The 17,058-nt window shown below is 35.0% G+C and overlaps 2 protein-coding genes across 2 annotated transcripts in view; both read left to right on the top strand.

Annotated features, from left to right (window-relative positions):
• LOC142353412 (small ribosomal subunit protein eS6-like) overlaps positions 1 to 17,058 on the top strand; it is a 330,099-nt gene that overhangs the window by 76,401 nt on the left and 236,640 nt on the right. The gene's annotated exons all lie outside the window — the stretch shown is intronic.
• The window catches only part of LOC142353343 (uncharacterized), a 76,196-nt gene that overhangs the window by 27,462 nt on the left and 31,676 nt on the right, over positions 1 to 17,058 (top strand). Inside the window, exon 3 of the mRNA XM_075405576.1 lies at positions 10,438 to 10,713. Within this exon, the coding sequence (XP_075261691.1) occupies positions 10,438 to 10,713 (276 nt within the window). The remainder of the gene's footprint in view (positions 1 to 10,437; positions 10,714 to 17,058) is intronic.

Raw genomic sequence — 17,058 nt, forward strand, 5'->3', positions numbered from 1 at the left:
CTTTCTTTAAATGGTTCTTGTACTTCAACCCACAACGATTCAGAAAAGTTTCTATTAATTGATTTTATATCACTCCTGATATTATATTTGAAGGTATTGGGTATCCATATTCCTACTCCACCACCCCGCGATAACTGTTACAACCAATTGTTACAACTGTTTCTATGATAAATGGAATAATGCTTTTTGCTGAGAAAATTCAGTGGTATGTGTTGTTTACCGTTTATCTAAAATTCGATAATTATCAAGCACGTTGTCTTGTTGCTGTGAAAGCTTGTTATTTCCCAGCAGATTGAAAATTGTTATTGACACTCTGCATATTCTTATAAAAAACAGTAAACAAACAAAGTTTGCTAAGTCTTTCGTAATTTTCGATTGTGTGGATTCGCAAGATTGGGCCCTGGATTAGGTCTGACGTCACCACAATGTAAACTAAGATAATAGATAATTAATAGTTGGTATATAAAATCTAGGGACCAAAACCCTAAATTTTTATTTTTTGAATTATGTGACTCTTTTTAAAATCGCTGTGAATGAAGGCTGAGTGACTTTTCAGAAAACATTTGAACGTTTTGTTTTCTGCAAAAATATTAAGTTCAAAAGCGCAACAATTTTCCAATGGAAAAGAGCCAATTTTAAAATTCGAAGTCACCCCGATGCATTTTTTCCTATATTGCCATTTGAGTTACAGTTTTAACATTTTTACCGCTTTTTAGTTTGTCTCATGGACACATTGCATCCAGCAGGCTGATACCTGCACTTGAAATATAAGTCATCACAAAGTAAACTAAGATAATAGATAATTAATAGTTGGTATATAAAATCTAGAGACCAAAACCCTAAATTTTTTTTTTGAATCATGTGACTCTTTTTAAAATCGCTGTGAATGAAGGCTGAGTGACTTTTCAGGAAACATTTGAACGTTTTGTTTTCTGCAAAAATATTAAGTTCAAAAGCGCAACAATTTTCCAATGGAAAAGAGCCATTTTTAAAATTCGAAGTCACCCCAATGCATTTTTTCCTTTATTGCCATTTGAGTTACAGTTTTAACATTTTTACCGCTTTTTAGTTTGTCTCATGGACACATTGCATCCAGCAGGCTGATACCTGCACTTGAAATATAAGTCACCACAAAGTAAACTAAGATAATAGATAATTAGTAGTTGGTATATAAAATCTGGGGACCAAAACCCTAAATTTTTATTTTTTGAATTATGTGACTCTTTTTAATATCGCTGTGAATGAAGGCTGAGTGACTTTTCAGAAAACATTTGAACGTTTTTGGTTTTCTTCAAAAATATTAAGTTCAAAAGCGCAACAATTTTCCAGTGGAAAAGAGCCATTTTTAAAATTCGAAGTCAACCCAATGCATTTTTTCCTATATTGCCATTTGAATTACAGTTTTAACATTTTTACCGCTTTTTAGTTTGTCTCATGGACACATTGCATCCAGCAGGCTGATACCTGCACTTGAAATATAATTTATCTTGAACACCATTTTTTGAATTCCATTTCTGTTTGGATGATTGCTATCCTTTGGAGTAACTGCCTTGTCCAAAATTTTAATTAATGTCAGTATTTTGGAATTTGTCTCGTAATTCACCTGCTACGTCATTCAGCGCGCAGTTAAATTTATGAATTTCAGCATTTTTACTTTCTCGAACAAATGAACCATTCTTCACATTTGGCAGTTTGCAAAACGCTAGACGATATGGTTCAACTTTCTTCACACAGTTTGACAACAGGGCTCCTAACTGTTCAACTGGCAAACCCTGATAAATTGAATTGTGTCAAGTATGAACTACCAAACGTTCTGCTTTAGTTGGCATATAATTGTTGACAATGTTGTTCCGGTCTTTAATTGTTTATGATGGATATGAATGGATAGCCGCCTCATTAATAATGTCATTTTGACGAACTAGTTTGGACGTCCTTCCAGAGATCATTAATTGGTTCGTAAACCGGGGGACAAACTAGTAAAATTGTCTTTTACCAGTGGGATTCGCTATAGTTTTGTCTGTTGTCTTTGCATTTATCAAGTTTGCTATCAACTTGTTGTTTTGGCTTCTCAAGTATTGATTTTTTGACCGCTTGATTATAAAGTTGTTGTTGATGTCCCAAATCTTTCTTTAAATTTTTTATTTCGTTTTATTTCTTTTAGTGGTATTACTTCGTTTATCAGCTTTTTTGTGCATTTCGATGAACTTGTAATTGTGTCAGTCATCTTGATATAATATGCTTGGGTGCGTTACAAAAACAACTTTCAGAGACCTGCCTTTTTCCATTCATTAAAAAGTTGATTGTCTTAGAGTTGCTGTGTTAAAATAAAATCAAGCTGAAACTGTAGCGATAGTTAGTAAATAGAAATTGGATTGATCTCACCAAGTAATGATAGAATACCTAGCCAGAAACTAGGGTTGACGTTTTGTATGAACCCGAATATGCCGTTCGTAGAAAAAAAACGAGTTTGTGTGATGAAAAAAACCATGCAACCGGCTTTCAACTTGAGACTTTCTGTTTACTTAATTCTTTTTTAATGTAATTTGCATGTGAACAACCAGTGCATATGCACAAATACTTATGAATCTACACCTCAGCTACGCATGCATGCAAACAGACACACGAATGGTCGTCGATGAAATATGCACAAATTTGTAAGCTGTGAATCTACCTCGAGAAAGAGTAATTTATTGAGTTTGAATATAATGGATGGAATAAATGACTGACACGATGAATCTAAGCGCTGCCATGATTATCTTCTATGAGCAGTCATTATTTATTGGAGACTGAGTGTCTCGTGATTTCAAAAACAGGAGTTCTGATGGTTTTTCTTGATCATACTAAAAAGCAGAACCCTAAAAATGAAAAATTAATTTTGTACTCAGCGGACTTTTTGCTAATAAGTTTGTATGGAAGCAGTGAGTAGAGATAAGACGGTTATCAATGTTATCTTTCTTTAATTTACATTTTTTTCTTTCTTTTGCAATTTCTGTAGGCTCATAATAAAAATTAAAGAAAAAGAACACTGAATTCAATCCATTATTGCTGTGCAAAAACAAATGAGTAGATTGCGCAAAACAAAATGGCAGTGCAAAGTATCAATTATAATAGCAATGTCATTACTGAAAAAAATTTATTATTCAAATTGGAACCCAAGAAAATTTAGTTTTTAAACCTTACATGTTTCCAAGATGAACAATCCAACAATTGAATGCGAGGGTCTCTTTTAAATTCCTCAAAAATACGATTGAAGATTTGTTTGAATTTTTTTTTCGTTTTTTCTTAAATAGTTTCACTGATTCCTGGAAAACGCCCAGACGCACAAGAGCCGTCTAAATAACACTAATTTGAAGGTCAACGGTGATATAATGGGTACTGTTTACCAATTTTTATGAACTCGTGTTTTTTCATGTCTGCGCTTATGTAACAGAGGCGGTATTTATTGTTTTAAAGCATTATCATCAGACAAATTTAACGTTAGGTAACATTTGAGAATCATAAAACAAATTTCAGCGTTAAATGGGGTCGGAATTATTTCACCTTAAAATCAATGCGAATATTGAAAAAAAACAACAATGAAATTTACGTCATTAAGATTTTAAGCCTCGAGAAATTGTCTATGTTTTTGAAAGCCTACCCAAATTGTCTTTTTCCTGCCTAGTTCATGTTGATTGTATCTTGAGTGAGTGTGCATTTATGTAAGTTATTATTTGAGGTTAAAATGATGGAAATTTGTATAGCTTCCTTTTTTCTTTGAATTTCAGTGGACGCAAGTATTAGGAAACTCAAATAAACTGACCAATTCTAATCAGCCTTTTGAGAAGGTTTTGAATGCTTGGAAGGGGGTTTCATCGTGAAGGACGAAAGGTTGAGATAACATTATAAAGGTTATCTGTATGAGTGTTTGTCTGACTACAGAAGCGGACCGTATTGCGTCATTCAAATGGAAATTAATTAAATATATTAAAAAAACTAAAAACATGTTTTTTGGACATGCTTTTGCATGTCTATTGAGTTGTCCCTCCTAAACACGTTCCATGAAAATTACGGTATCCTTCGTTGTAAGAGAGCAGTTCAATACTTATTTTAGTGTCAAGGAAACCCAAAACAAGGAGAGCTTGAGGAAAAACAATTATCAAGGCCTTCATAAAACAGAATATAAATTTCAATTTTTTCAAATCTGTACTTGAATTTTGATAACCACGATGCGCGAGACATTAATGTTGAAAGAAACTAATCAGCTCAATCGAAAACAGAAAGTCCACTTTGAAAGGCTATCTTAACTGTTTTCAAACAGCTTTTATAAATTTCTAACAAAGTATATTTATAACCGCACAGCGATAGCTGGGGCTATTATTGGCCTTCTCTTGGTTTTTTACAATTCAAAGAATGTGAATTATATTGGGGCGCTGTGTTTTTGTAAGATCTGTTCACACATTTTCATGATTTTTGAAGTCAAATTGGAGTAGTGATTTTGGTCACGCCGCAACAGGAGGTGGTGCGAAAAAGCGAGTGGTTTTGCGACGTTAAATTTTTTCGCTCTAATTTTAAAGTAGAGTGAGAAAGCGGTGTTTGAACAATAATTCGCTTTCTCGCTAGTGGTTGTTTGTTCACATACGGCAATTTCACTGTTTTATTGATTTTTACTGTTTTTTTTGAGATTTTGGATTGGATTTTTTTTCTAAATGGTTTTCCCAATCCATTCATAGTTCATTCTTTGCCTCGTTTTTTTTCCAAATTTCCATTTCTTGCTAGTGGTTTTTTGTTCACATAAGGCATTTTGACATTGATTTTTTTTTATTTTTGATCTGATTTTTTTAGAAATGGTTTTCCCAATTCAGTCATAGTCCGTTCTAGGTCTAGTTATTTGTTTAGTCAATGAAAATGTACGTCCTTTGTACGTCAGGACTTGTCCTGCTATGTTTTTTATTTTGTCAAGGTTTTTGCTGCGAAATTTTGGACTTTTTTTAATCGACAATGGCTCCAAATACGCTTTTTATACCACTTTGTTTTAATAGAGGAAGTAGACATAACACTTGCTTTAGCAATCTTTGAAAACTCCGAACAGGCTAGGAGTACTTTCGTTTCCTATTGGACCCTCTGGGAATTAAATTTTCGTCACAGTTTTGCTGAAGTTTGTGAAAATTGTTAACAAAAGTGTTTTTAGTTTTACTTTTAAAGATAGAGGAGGCGTGGCCATTGGTTTTGTCCGTCTTTTAGTTAATGATTTTGCTAAATTTTTGAATATTGGACTTTTTTTATCGACAATGGCTCCAAATACGATTTTATACCACTTTGTTTCAATATAGAGGAATTAGAGACAACACTTGCTGTCGCAATCTTTGAAAACTCCAAACAGGCTAGGTGTACTTTCCTTTCTTATTTGAGCCTCTGGGAATAAAATTTTCGCGCAATCTCTGAGAAAAATCTCAATAATTGCAAAAGATGCATCAATTTTTTTGGTTTAATGAAATATTTCATTTCCTAAATGATCTATTTTGTAATTATATTGAATAATTGATTGTTTTTTTGGACGCTGCAAAATTAGTGCTAGGTTTGGACTCATCTTGGATTCTTACAATCAATAATTTTTCGTATTATTTTGGAGCGTTTTCAAAATATTTTCAAATTTTTTGGTAATTTAATGCTGATCACTGGCGAGAATGTTTTCAAATCGCCGTCCAATCATTGAAAAAGCCGATTTACAATAAAGTGAAGCCAAATAAAGATATATTATTTCTTCAAAGAAAAGCTCTTGGTTTTCTTTGAAGACATAATCAACTGTATGTTGCTTGAACTGTATTTGATGTTTGAATGATTCTATTTACTGGTTTCAGGTTAAAGCTAACGGTTTTAATTTGATGACTGTTATTTTTTAAATGAATATGTTTTTGTACTTCACATTATATATGGTCGTCAACAAAAAACTGTCTCCTTATTGACAGGGCTCATCAACTGTATGTTGCTAAAAGCATAATTTTCCGTTGATTTTATTTTGACTGACATATTGGGAGATAAGAATTGTTTATTTGTAAGAGTTTTGGGAATTTTCGATGCTGTTCAATATATATGGTTCTTTTTAATGTCTTTTTCACAAAGAAGACCCATTTAAAATCGAAATAGAGCAGAGCGAAAAAGTCAAGCGTTTTTATGGATTTAAAATATTTAATGGTTTTCAATGTCTTATAATTTTAATGGCTTCAACACTTGTGTCGATAAATTGTTTGAAATTTTGTTCTGTCCGTATTTGGTTTTTATTGTCCTATGATTCGGTCTCATCAACAATAAGTACAATTGGCTCCCTACGAAGTTGCAAATTATTCTGCTTTCCTTTTAAGTTTTTGTAGTTTGTTTGAATTGTTGAAAATATTTGGGCTGTCACTTTTATCTTATCATTTATCAATTATGTAGCTTGGTCTCTGACGACAGGTCACATCCTCTTTCTAGTGTAGCAAGATCCAATTTTTATAATGGTTTACTTTTCAACTAAAGGTTTCTCGGTTTTGGTACTACGCATTTTCATAAGAAGTGGGATTTTTGGATATTTGCCGAATTTTGATGTTTTGTTTCCTTACCACATTATCACACTAAAGGGGTGGCTCAATTGGCCTTGAGAAATGTACTTTCGAAGACATTTAATGTTTTTCATAAATAGCATGTGATTTTAACGTTTGCGATACCGTTTTCTTGTAAAATTTACTTAATTTTTTTGTTTTTGCCGTTCTTTTTGTATTCGCTTGACGTATAATGGATAATGACGGTTCTGAATTGCTTCTTATGAGGTTTAAATTAACCTTTTTAATAAGCCAAGTTGATACGTATTGATACGTTTGATCATTATGAAATTGGTTGCTTTCAAAAATAGAAACGTATTTTTGGACTTTGCCCCTTTTTGCTCTTTCTTTTCGACCTGTTATCAAATCTCATTATTGACAGGTCTCATATCTTATCTAATGAAGTACAAGATAAATTGTTTTGTTCTGTTTTTCTGTGATTTCGTTTATAGACATCAAGTTTTGGTCGTAATAAGTGTTGGCCATTCTTTGATTTTTACGTTTGTCCTGTCCTGTACCATCATAAATGGCAACGCATCGGCCCTCTAATCCAGCAGCTATACAATTGAGTCAAAACGTGGATGAGCGGCGTCTTAACATTATGTATGTGTGTACGCACATTACCGAGCCTCCTTGTTAGTTTTTTCCGTATGTTGCTTTTTTTCTCCTTTTTAATAATAACAGGTCTCATTGTCCTACTGTGGTTTAGTTTAGTCAATTTATCGGCTTCAGTCCTTAGTTATTTTATTTGATGTTAGTGTATTTTATGCAGTTATGTGATTTTTACTCTGACACAATTGTTTTTCAGATTTTTCAAAAAAATGATCTTTTTTTAAACCCTTTCTTACTTTGTGGCTCATCAATTTCTGCAAGTTTACTGTATGGATTCTAAGAACAAATTTTTTTTCGCAGAGTGTTCAACATATTGCGTAAAAGTTTTTTCCTCTTAGGCTAATTAACGTGTTCAACAGTTTTGCGTAAAAGTTTTTTCCTCTTAGGCTAATTGACTTGTAGGCTAATTAACGTGCTTCTGTACAGCAGCTACTCCTCAAAGCAATTTAAAATGAGCAGGGTCAATATTGGAAATGAAATCAAGAATAGAAAATGGATAAACCCATAAAAATCGGTTGAAGATGCCTGTTATTTGAACTTGTAGTCTTAGTTACAAGCTCTATTGTTTGGTATTGATGCTAATCTCTTTGTCCTCTCATTAGGTAACCTGATTTTTATTTGCTCTTGAACGAAGTTCATAGCAATTATTGTAAACGTTTGTCTTTTTACGACCCGAAGAGGAGTATTGAGATTCTACAGGTTTTTTATGCATAAAGCAAGTTTTTTCATAATTTGAGTTTTGACTTTTTTGTTCGAGCATTTACCTCCGTTTTTGATTGTTGACTTGTGTTTTCTAACATTGGACTTTAACAGTAACTTCGTTTGTAATGTATAGTAATTAGGAACTGCTGGCAATGTTTAAGGTGAAGAGGTCATTCTGAGAGTTTTTGATCCTATATAAGTCACCCTTAATTATCTAAACTGCACCGCTCAACCCACTCACCTACCCCCCCCCCCTCACCACCTACCTACCTCCCTCCCCCCCTCGCCCCAACTTACCACCCGCACCTACCCCTTCCCCCTCCCTTCACCTAACTACCCCACCTCTCCCCCCCCCCCCCACCCAACTACCCCAGCACTTCCCACCTCCCCACCTATCTACCCATCCACCCCACCTAGCGCCCCCCGCACCTAAAAAATTGTCGGTATTTTCAAAGCACTTTAATGTGGTTTGTTGGGCTACTTGTTTTTCTTGTCTATTTTGATGTTCTGATTTCGGTAAGGTTAGGTTAGATTATAATGCACGACGATTCGAGTCGTTTCCGGTATTCTACCGGCTATGTTTTTTCATGCAAAATTTTCGCTTGACAATTTTGACTTTTCGAGTGACTTTTACGCCCCTTGCGTTTTTGCTTTTCACGTGATCTAAAATTCTCTCTCAATCACAACTTCAAGCAGCTGAATTGAATTGACGGTAATTTAATACTAAAAGTCAAATGAAAAGTGTGCCGAAACTGTTGCCATTTTTTTAACTTTAAATCTTAATAGTGGTATATGTTAACCTCTAATGTGGTTATTTGAAGCCCACTATTGAACTTCCTAGTCCCATTTAGGCTCCCCCTCTCCCCCCCCCCCCCCAGACTGAAGCAAGCTGCAATTGATTAGCGCTTCACTAGTTGTTCGAGAGCAATTTTTCCGACGTTTAGTCTTAGTCGGTTATGTTTCTCAACTACGAAATTCATTTGAAATAGCACACATTTTTGTATATGTTTGTATGAAAATCAATTTTGTTCTTTCAATCCCCGGGGTTACGGGAATCAATGGGGTTAATTTCTGAGCAATCTGAGTCGGTTATAATTTTTTAGATTTCGTTAATTGCTCACTAACAAAGTTTGCAGCAATTATTGACTTCGTTTGTCCTTTTTATACAAAATGTTAGCTTGACAGTTTTTTTTGTCTAAATAGTGTTCGTATTTTTTATATCCTGTGTATTTCTTTTCTCAAAATAACGTTACTAGATGACCAAATGGAACCAAACCGAGTTCCGGCTCAGATAGCATGCTGAACCCAGCTCTGTCAAGCATTTACAACGACAACGAAATTTCTATCTGTGATTTTCCACGTGTTCGACCGTCTCAAAATTAAGCTTGCTTGTTTGTCGGATTATTGGCTGCTGTGTATTCCACAAGTTATGTAGATTGAACTGAGAAGCTGTTTCAACAGATGAACTTTGAAACATCAAATCATTTTAGAACCAATAACATTCAATTTTTTCCATCCATGCCACGAAACAGTGTGAATGGCTGTTACTTCGATTGAGATTTAGCTTGACGACTAATCGAGTTGTCATAAAAGTTTGTTTCTCAAGACTTAAAAAATTCAAGAAAATTGATTTTTGTTGAAATCCACATTACTGATTACCAAGTTTACTCATTTTCCTTCTGAAGTCAAAAAATCTTTAAAATGCATGCGGAGTTTAGAAACAACTAAAATAATGCCACTGAGTTTGAAGTCTTTAAAATGCACTACGTTTTTGGTAATGGTGTTTACTGCTGTTGCGGTATATAGTTTAGATAAATTAGGTTCTTCAACTGCTGTTGAGATAAAATGTACCAATCTTTCAAAATTGGCTAAATGAAAATATTGAGCATACAGTTGCAGCCCCCCTTAAAGTATCGGTCGAAAAACAAATGAACACTCGTTCTAATACAGACTTATTTTTGCTTTCTAGTTGCCAGTATCAAAAATGGTTTTAAAGAAGTAATTGCGTGTCATACTAGGTACCAAAACTGGTACGGACATGAATTGTCCCCTTTTTGCCCTGAGTAACTTGGCTCTAATTTGGTGGTTAAACTAAAAAATTGGGGCGGCTGTTGTAAAGACGATATATGTCCTGATTGTAAGATTGTTGAATGTTTGCTTCCGTAGCTACCTTAGTCTAATGTACTGATCATTTTCGGGTCACTTTACATGTATTGTATCGTACTCATTTGTCGTTTATGCATGTCGGTCACTTTTTACCAACTGTTGTTTTGCAGAAGTAACAGGAGCATGTGTTCATGCTTGCATGCATTGCTTTCATACCACTGTTTTCGTAATTTTGCGGATAGTTTAGCTTAAACAATCATTGAAACCATTAAATCGTTGCTTTTTCATTTAACTAAAGTATATTTAATTTAAAAACTTAAGCTTGATTTTGTTATTAGTTAAACGGCATAATATGAGACCTCTCTCTTGAGCACGCTAAATGTAACTAGAAGTGCGTTTGTAACCGTAAATTTTAACTGAAGTTTGAGAAACTGTTAAATTTGTAATGACAATGTTTTTGCAGCTCAAATCGACTGAGAGTAGCGGTGGGAAGAACTACTCAAACGGAGATTCAGGATTCATAGAGACTGGGTCCGGAGTGAACTTCAAGCGGGAGAACTCAGATAGCACAATCAACTCGGATCTGGAATCGGTGGCTCCTCAAAGTAGCGTCTATAGTGCTGATTTGGACGGTAGACAGGGTTCCGAAATGACAATCAATAGCGGACAGTTTTCAATCAATTCTAGTATTTCAAGCACACCTTTGCATGTTGGGATGAGTGGTACACGACTGAATAAGGTAAAGCCATTATTTATAGTTGTTATTTCCAACGAAACTTGTAGGAAGTATTATTGTGCTTTTCTACGGATCAAATGTCAGAATTGATTTTCTACCGGTTTTTCTAAAACCAATCAGTTTTGTTGCCATTATATTATGTCGGTCTTTTTTTCTATCTGATTTTTGTTATGACCGAAGAATGGGATATACTGGTAAAAGTAGAGGGCAATAACTATTTGCAGTTCTCTTTGAGCCTTGCTGGTCTCAAATTATGCTATGCACTGAAAATACTGAGGAGACAAATCCATTCTGTGAATGGCAATTCTTGGGAGTTTTGAACCCCAAACTCGCCTTACCACCCACACATGATTTTTCTACCCCCTCTCAGTGCCAAAATTTGAAATGAAATAGCTCTCATTATATCAGTTGGTGCCTTAATAGAGCTGAAGTTTCATTATATCTGTTCAAAAATTGCCTCTTGAAAGCCGTCTCTAATTACAAGAAGTCGACCTAAAGTGGGATGTAACAGATCTCGATATTGCAAATGTTACTTAATTTAATTTTGTATCTCTGTTTAAAGGTACAATTTCAACTAAAGTGTTTTTCGCGTAATACCTTTTAATCGAATTGAGCAAAGGCGATGTTAGAAACCGACAAAAATTGTCATTAAAGTTGAACAACGTTTTTTCAGTCATAATGGAGAAGCCGTAGTTATGTGAAAGATGTTTATACTGAGAAAAGTTGTCTTGTCGCGCATCTTTGCTGACATTTCAAATCTATTTTTGCAACAACGCACAAAAGAAATCATAATCAAGCGATTTGTAAATTTGGGGCTGCGACTTTTAGACGAAGTACATGATTGCTTCGAAATCTATCTAAACATTTGTGTCTTCCTGGCCAAGTGAGCATCCTGAGGTTTTGGCTATTCTGTAGTAAGATTAGAATATTTGAACCATCGGTTGCTATCACCAATGACGTTCTGTCTAAACATCCCCGTACAAATAAGCTGAGCTAAATTTTGAGAAAATTGCTATATAATGTAACTAATATTCAAATTAAGAAATCCATTTTGCACTGTTGGGTTCATAATAGTGGCTAACTGTTTCGCCGTGATGTCTTTATGGTTCGGCACCGGATATAGTTTGAAGTCTGTTGCCTCGGTTCTTGGTCATCGTTCAGTTCCTGTTCGAATGATACATTTTGGGTGATTTATCTCCAATTAATAGACCTGAAGGACTTCTAAATAGTAATTATAATAATTGAAGTTATCTTGAGGTAAAAATATATCTACACAATATATCTACAATAATTGAAGTAAAATATATCTGCACATTGAGAAAAAGGTCAGGACGGCATCAAGGATATACTTAAGAATGGACAAGCAGATAAATCAAAATTGATGAACAGGTAATGGTGAAATGTGAAGAATGAGATCAGTCCTATTCTATCATCTAAATTTGGTCGCCTTTCTTCATTTGCGTGTTTTTTTAATCGCGTGTTTAACTCGAATTATCCCCTGGATTTTGCTTCCGATTAACTTGTTAAATCATGTATATTTGCACCGCAAAGTGAAGACTTCAATGTCTGTGTCGGAGAAACTAATCAAATTGTTGGTAATAGCTTGCCATATCTTATACAGAACCGAAGAAATAGGTTTTTCTTCGGAACCAACTCATTCATGTTCCAAAATAACGAAAAATACAATGATTCACACGCTTGTTTGCTTTCTTTCTTAATGAGATGGCTAAAGATATTTGTGCTCAACTCCCGAGGTAGTTGCTTCACGTCCACTGAGATAATAGTTCGTTAAAAAAGCGGGAGAACTTCGTCAAGCGGGAGAACTCAGATAGCACAATCAACTCGGATCTGGAATCGGTGGCTCCTCAAAGTAGCGTCTATAGTGCTGATTTGGACGGTAGACAGGGTTCCGAAATGACAATCAATAGCGGACAGTTTTCAATCAATTCTAGTATTTCAAGCACACCTTTGCATGTTGGGATGAGTGGTACACGACTGAATAAGGTAAAGCCATTATTTATAGTTGTTATTTCCAACGAAACTTGTAGGAAGTATTATTGTGCTTTTCTACGGATCAAATGTCAGAATTGATTTTCTACCGGTTTTTCTAAAACCAATCAGTTTTGTTGCCATTATATTATGTCGGTCTTTTTTTCTATCTGATTTTTGTTATGACCGAAGAATGGGATATACTGGTAAAAGTAGAGGGCAATAATTATTTGCAGTTCTCTTTGAGCCTTGCTGGTCTCAAATTATGCTATGCACTGAAAATACTGAGGAGACAAATTCATTCTGTGAATGGCAATTCTTGGGAGTTTTGAACCCCAAACTCGCCTTACCACCCACACATGATTTTTCTACCCCCTCTCAGTGCCAAAATTTGAAATGAAATAGCTCTCATTATATCAGTTAGTGCCTTAATAGAGCTGAAGTTTCATTATATCTGTTCAAAAATTGCCTCTTGAAAGCCGTCTCTAATTACAAGAAGTCGACCTAAAGTGGGATGTAACAGATCTCGATATTGCAAATGTTACTTAATTTAATTTTGTATCTCTGTTTGAAGGTACAATTTCAACTAAAGTGTTTTTCGCGTAATACCTTTTAATCGAATTGAGCAAAGGCGATGTTAGAAACCGACAAAAATTGTCATTAAAGTTGAACAACGTTTTTTCAGTCATAATGGAGAAGCCGTAGTTATGTGAAAGATGTTTATACTGAGAAAAGTTGTCTTGTCGCGCATCTTTGCTGACATTTCAAATCTATTTTTGCAACAACGCACAAAAGAAATCATAATCAAGCGATTTGTAAATTTGGGGCTGCGACTTTTAGACGAGGTACATGATTGCTTCGAAATCTATCTAAACATTCGTGTCTTCCTGGCCAAGTGAGCATCCTGAGGTTTTGGCTATTCTGTAGTAAGATTAGAATATTTGAACCATCGGTTGCTATCACCAATGACGTTCTGTCTAAACATCCCCGTACAAATAAGCTGAGCTAAATTTTGAGAAAATTGCTATATAATGTAACTAATATTCAAATTAAGAAATCCATTTTGCACTGTTGGGTTCATAATAGTGGCTAACTGTTTCGCCGTGATGTCTTTATGGTTCGGCACCGGATATAGTTTGAAGTCTGTTGCCTCGGTTCTTGGTCATCGTTCAGTTCCTGTTCGAATGATACATTTTGGGTGATTTATCTCCAATTAATAGACCTGAAGGACTTCTAAATAGTAATTATAATAATTGAAGTTATCTTGAGGTAAAAATATATCTACATAATATATCTACAATAATTGAAGTAAAATATATCTGCACATTGAGAAAAAGGTCAGGACGGCATCAAGGATATACTTAAGAATGGACAAGCAGATAAATCAAAATTGATGAACAGGTAATGGTGAAATGTGAAGAATGAGATCAGTCCTATTCTATCATCTAAATTTGGTCGCCTTTCTTCATTTGCGTGTTTTTTTAATCGCGTGTTTAACTCGAATTATCCCCTGGATTTTGCTTCCGGTTAACTTGTTAAATCATGTATATTTGCACCGCAAAGTGAAGACTTCAATGTCTGTGTCGGAGAAACTAATCAAATTGTTGGTAATAGCTTGCCATATCTTATACAGAACCGAAGAAATAGGTTTTTCTTCGGAACCAACTCATTCATGTTCCAAAATAACGAAAAATACAATGATTCACACGCTTGTTTGCTTTCTTTCTTAATGAGATGGCTAAAGATATTTGTGCTCAACTCCCGAGGTAGTTGCTTCACGTCCACTGAGATAATAGTTCGTTAAAAAAGCGGGAGAACTTCGTCAAGCGGGAGAACTCAGATAGCACAATCAATTCGGATCTGGAATCGGTGGCTCCTCAAAGTAGCGTCTATAGTGCTGATTTGGACGGTAGACAGGGTTCCGAAATGACAATCAATAGCGGACAGTTTTCAATCAATTCTAGTATTTCAAGCACACCTTTGCATGTTGGGATGAGTGGTACAGGACTGAATAAGGTAAAGCCATTATTTATAGTTGTTATTTCCAACGAAACTTGTAGGAAGTATTATTGTGCTTTTCTACGGATCAAATGTCAGAATTGATTTTCTACCGGTTTTTCTAAAACCAATCAGTTTTGTTGCCATTATATTATGTCGGTCTTTTTTTCTATCTGATTTTTGTTATGACCGAAGAATGGGATATACTGGTAAAAGTAGAGGGCAATAAGTATTTGCAGTTCTCTTTGAGCCTTGCTGGTCTCAAATTATGCTATGCACTGAAAATACTGAGGAGACAAATCCATTCTGTGAATGGCAATTCTTGGGAGTTTTGAACCCCAAACTCGCCTTACCACCCACACATGATTTTTCTACCCCCTCTCAGTGCCAAAATTTGAAATGAAATAGCTCTCATTATATCAGTTAGTGCCTTAATAGAGCTGAAGTTTCATTATATCTGTTCAAAAATTGCCTCTTGAAAGCCGTCTCTAATAACAAGAAGTCGACCTAAAGTGGGATGTAACAGATCTCGATATTGCAAATGTTACTTAATTTAATTTTGTATCTCTGTTTGAAGGTACAATTTCAACTAAAGTGTTTTTCGCGTAATACCTTTTAATCGAATTGAGCAAAGGCGATGTTAGAAACCGACAAAAATTGTCATTAAAGTTGAACAACGTTTTTTCAGTCATAATGGAGAAGCCGTAGTTATGTGAAAGATGTTTATACTGAGAAAAGTTGTCTTGTCGCGCATCTTTGCTGACATTTCAAATCTATTTTTGCAACAACGCACAAAAGAAATCATAATCAAGCGATTTGTAAATTTGGGGCTGCGACTTTTAGACGAAGTACATGATTGCTTCGAAATCTATCTAAACATTCGTGTCTTCCTGGCCAAGTGAGCATCCTGAGGTTTTGGCTATTCTGTAGTAAGATTAGAATATTTGAACCATCGGTTGCTATCACCAATGACGTTCTGTCTAAACATCCCCGTACAAATAAGCTGAGCTAAATTTTGAGAAAATTGCTATATAATGTAACTAATATTCAAATTAAGAAATCCATTTTGCACTGTTGGGTTCATAATAGTGGCTAACTGTTTCGCCGTGATGTCTTTATGGTTCGGCACCGGATATAGTTTGAAGTCTGTTGCCTCGGTTCTTGGTCATCGTTCAGTTCCTGTTCGAATGATACATTTTGGGTGATTTATCTCCAATTAATAGACCTGAAGGACTTCTAAATAGTAATTATAATAATTGAAGTTATCTTGAGGTAAAAATATATCTACACATTATATCTACAATAATTGAAGTAAAATATATCTGCACATTGAGAAAAAGGTCAGGACGGCATCAAGGATATACTTAAGAATGGACAAGCAGATAAATCAAAATTGATGATCAGGTAATGGTGAAATGTGAAGAATGAGATCAGTCCTATTCTATCATCTAAATTTGGTCGCCTTTCTTCATTTGCGTGTTTTTTTAATCGCGTGTTTAACTCGAATTATCCCCTGGATTTTGCTTCCGGTTAACTTGTTAAATCATGTATATTTGCACCGCAAAGTGAAGACTTCAATGTCTGTGTCGGAGAAACTAATCAAATTGTTGGTAATAGCTTGCCATATCTTATACAGAACCGAAGAAATAGGTTTTTCTTCGGAACCAACTCATTCATGTTCCAAAATAACGAAAAATACAATGATTCACACGCTTGTTTGCTTTCTTTCTTAATGAGATGGCTAAAGATATTTGTGCTCAACTCCCGAGGTAGTTGCTTCACGTCCACTGAGATAATAGTTCGTTAAAAAAATGGTTGAAGGCTTGAAAAATAGCCGCATCTTAGAAATGGTCTTCGAAAATCAAAAGCAGGATAAATATTTCCGCCCCTTAAAGCTACGGTTTTTTGGTGTAACTATTTTAAATAGCCGCAGAGCGATAGCTGAGGCGCTATTATTGGCCTTCTCTTGGTTTTTTACAATCCAAAGTATTTGGATTGTATTGGTGTGCTGTCTTTTTAATTGCTCTTGAACGAAGTTCATAGCATTTACTGTAAACGTTTGTGTCTTTTTTTAAGCAAAATTTTCGCTTGACGGTTTTGACTTTTCGAGTGACTTTTACGCCCTTGAGTTTTTGCGTTTCGCGTAATCTACAATTCTCTCTCAATCACAATTTCAAGCAGCTGAACTCAATTGGCGGCAATTTAATACTAAAAGTCAAATGAAAAGTGCGCCGAAACTGGTGCCATTTTTCACTTTAAATCTTAATAGTGGTATATCTTAACCTCTAATGTTGTTATTTGAAGCCCACTATTGAACTTCTAAGTCTCCATATAGGCCCCCACCCCCGACTGAAGCAGGTT

Source organism: Convolutriloba macropyga, chromosome 14, assembly GCF_964194025.1.
Source record: "Convolutriloba macropyga chromosome 14, txConMacr16.3, whole genome shotgun sequence".
NCBI classification, from domain to species: Eukaryota; Metazoa; Xenacoelomorpha; order Acoela; family Convolutidae; genus Convolutriloba; species Convolutriloba macropyga.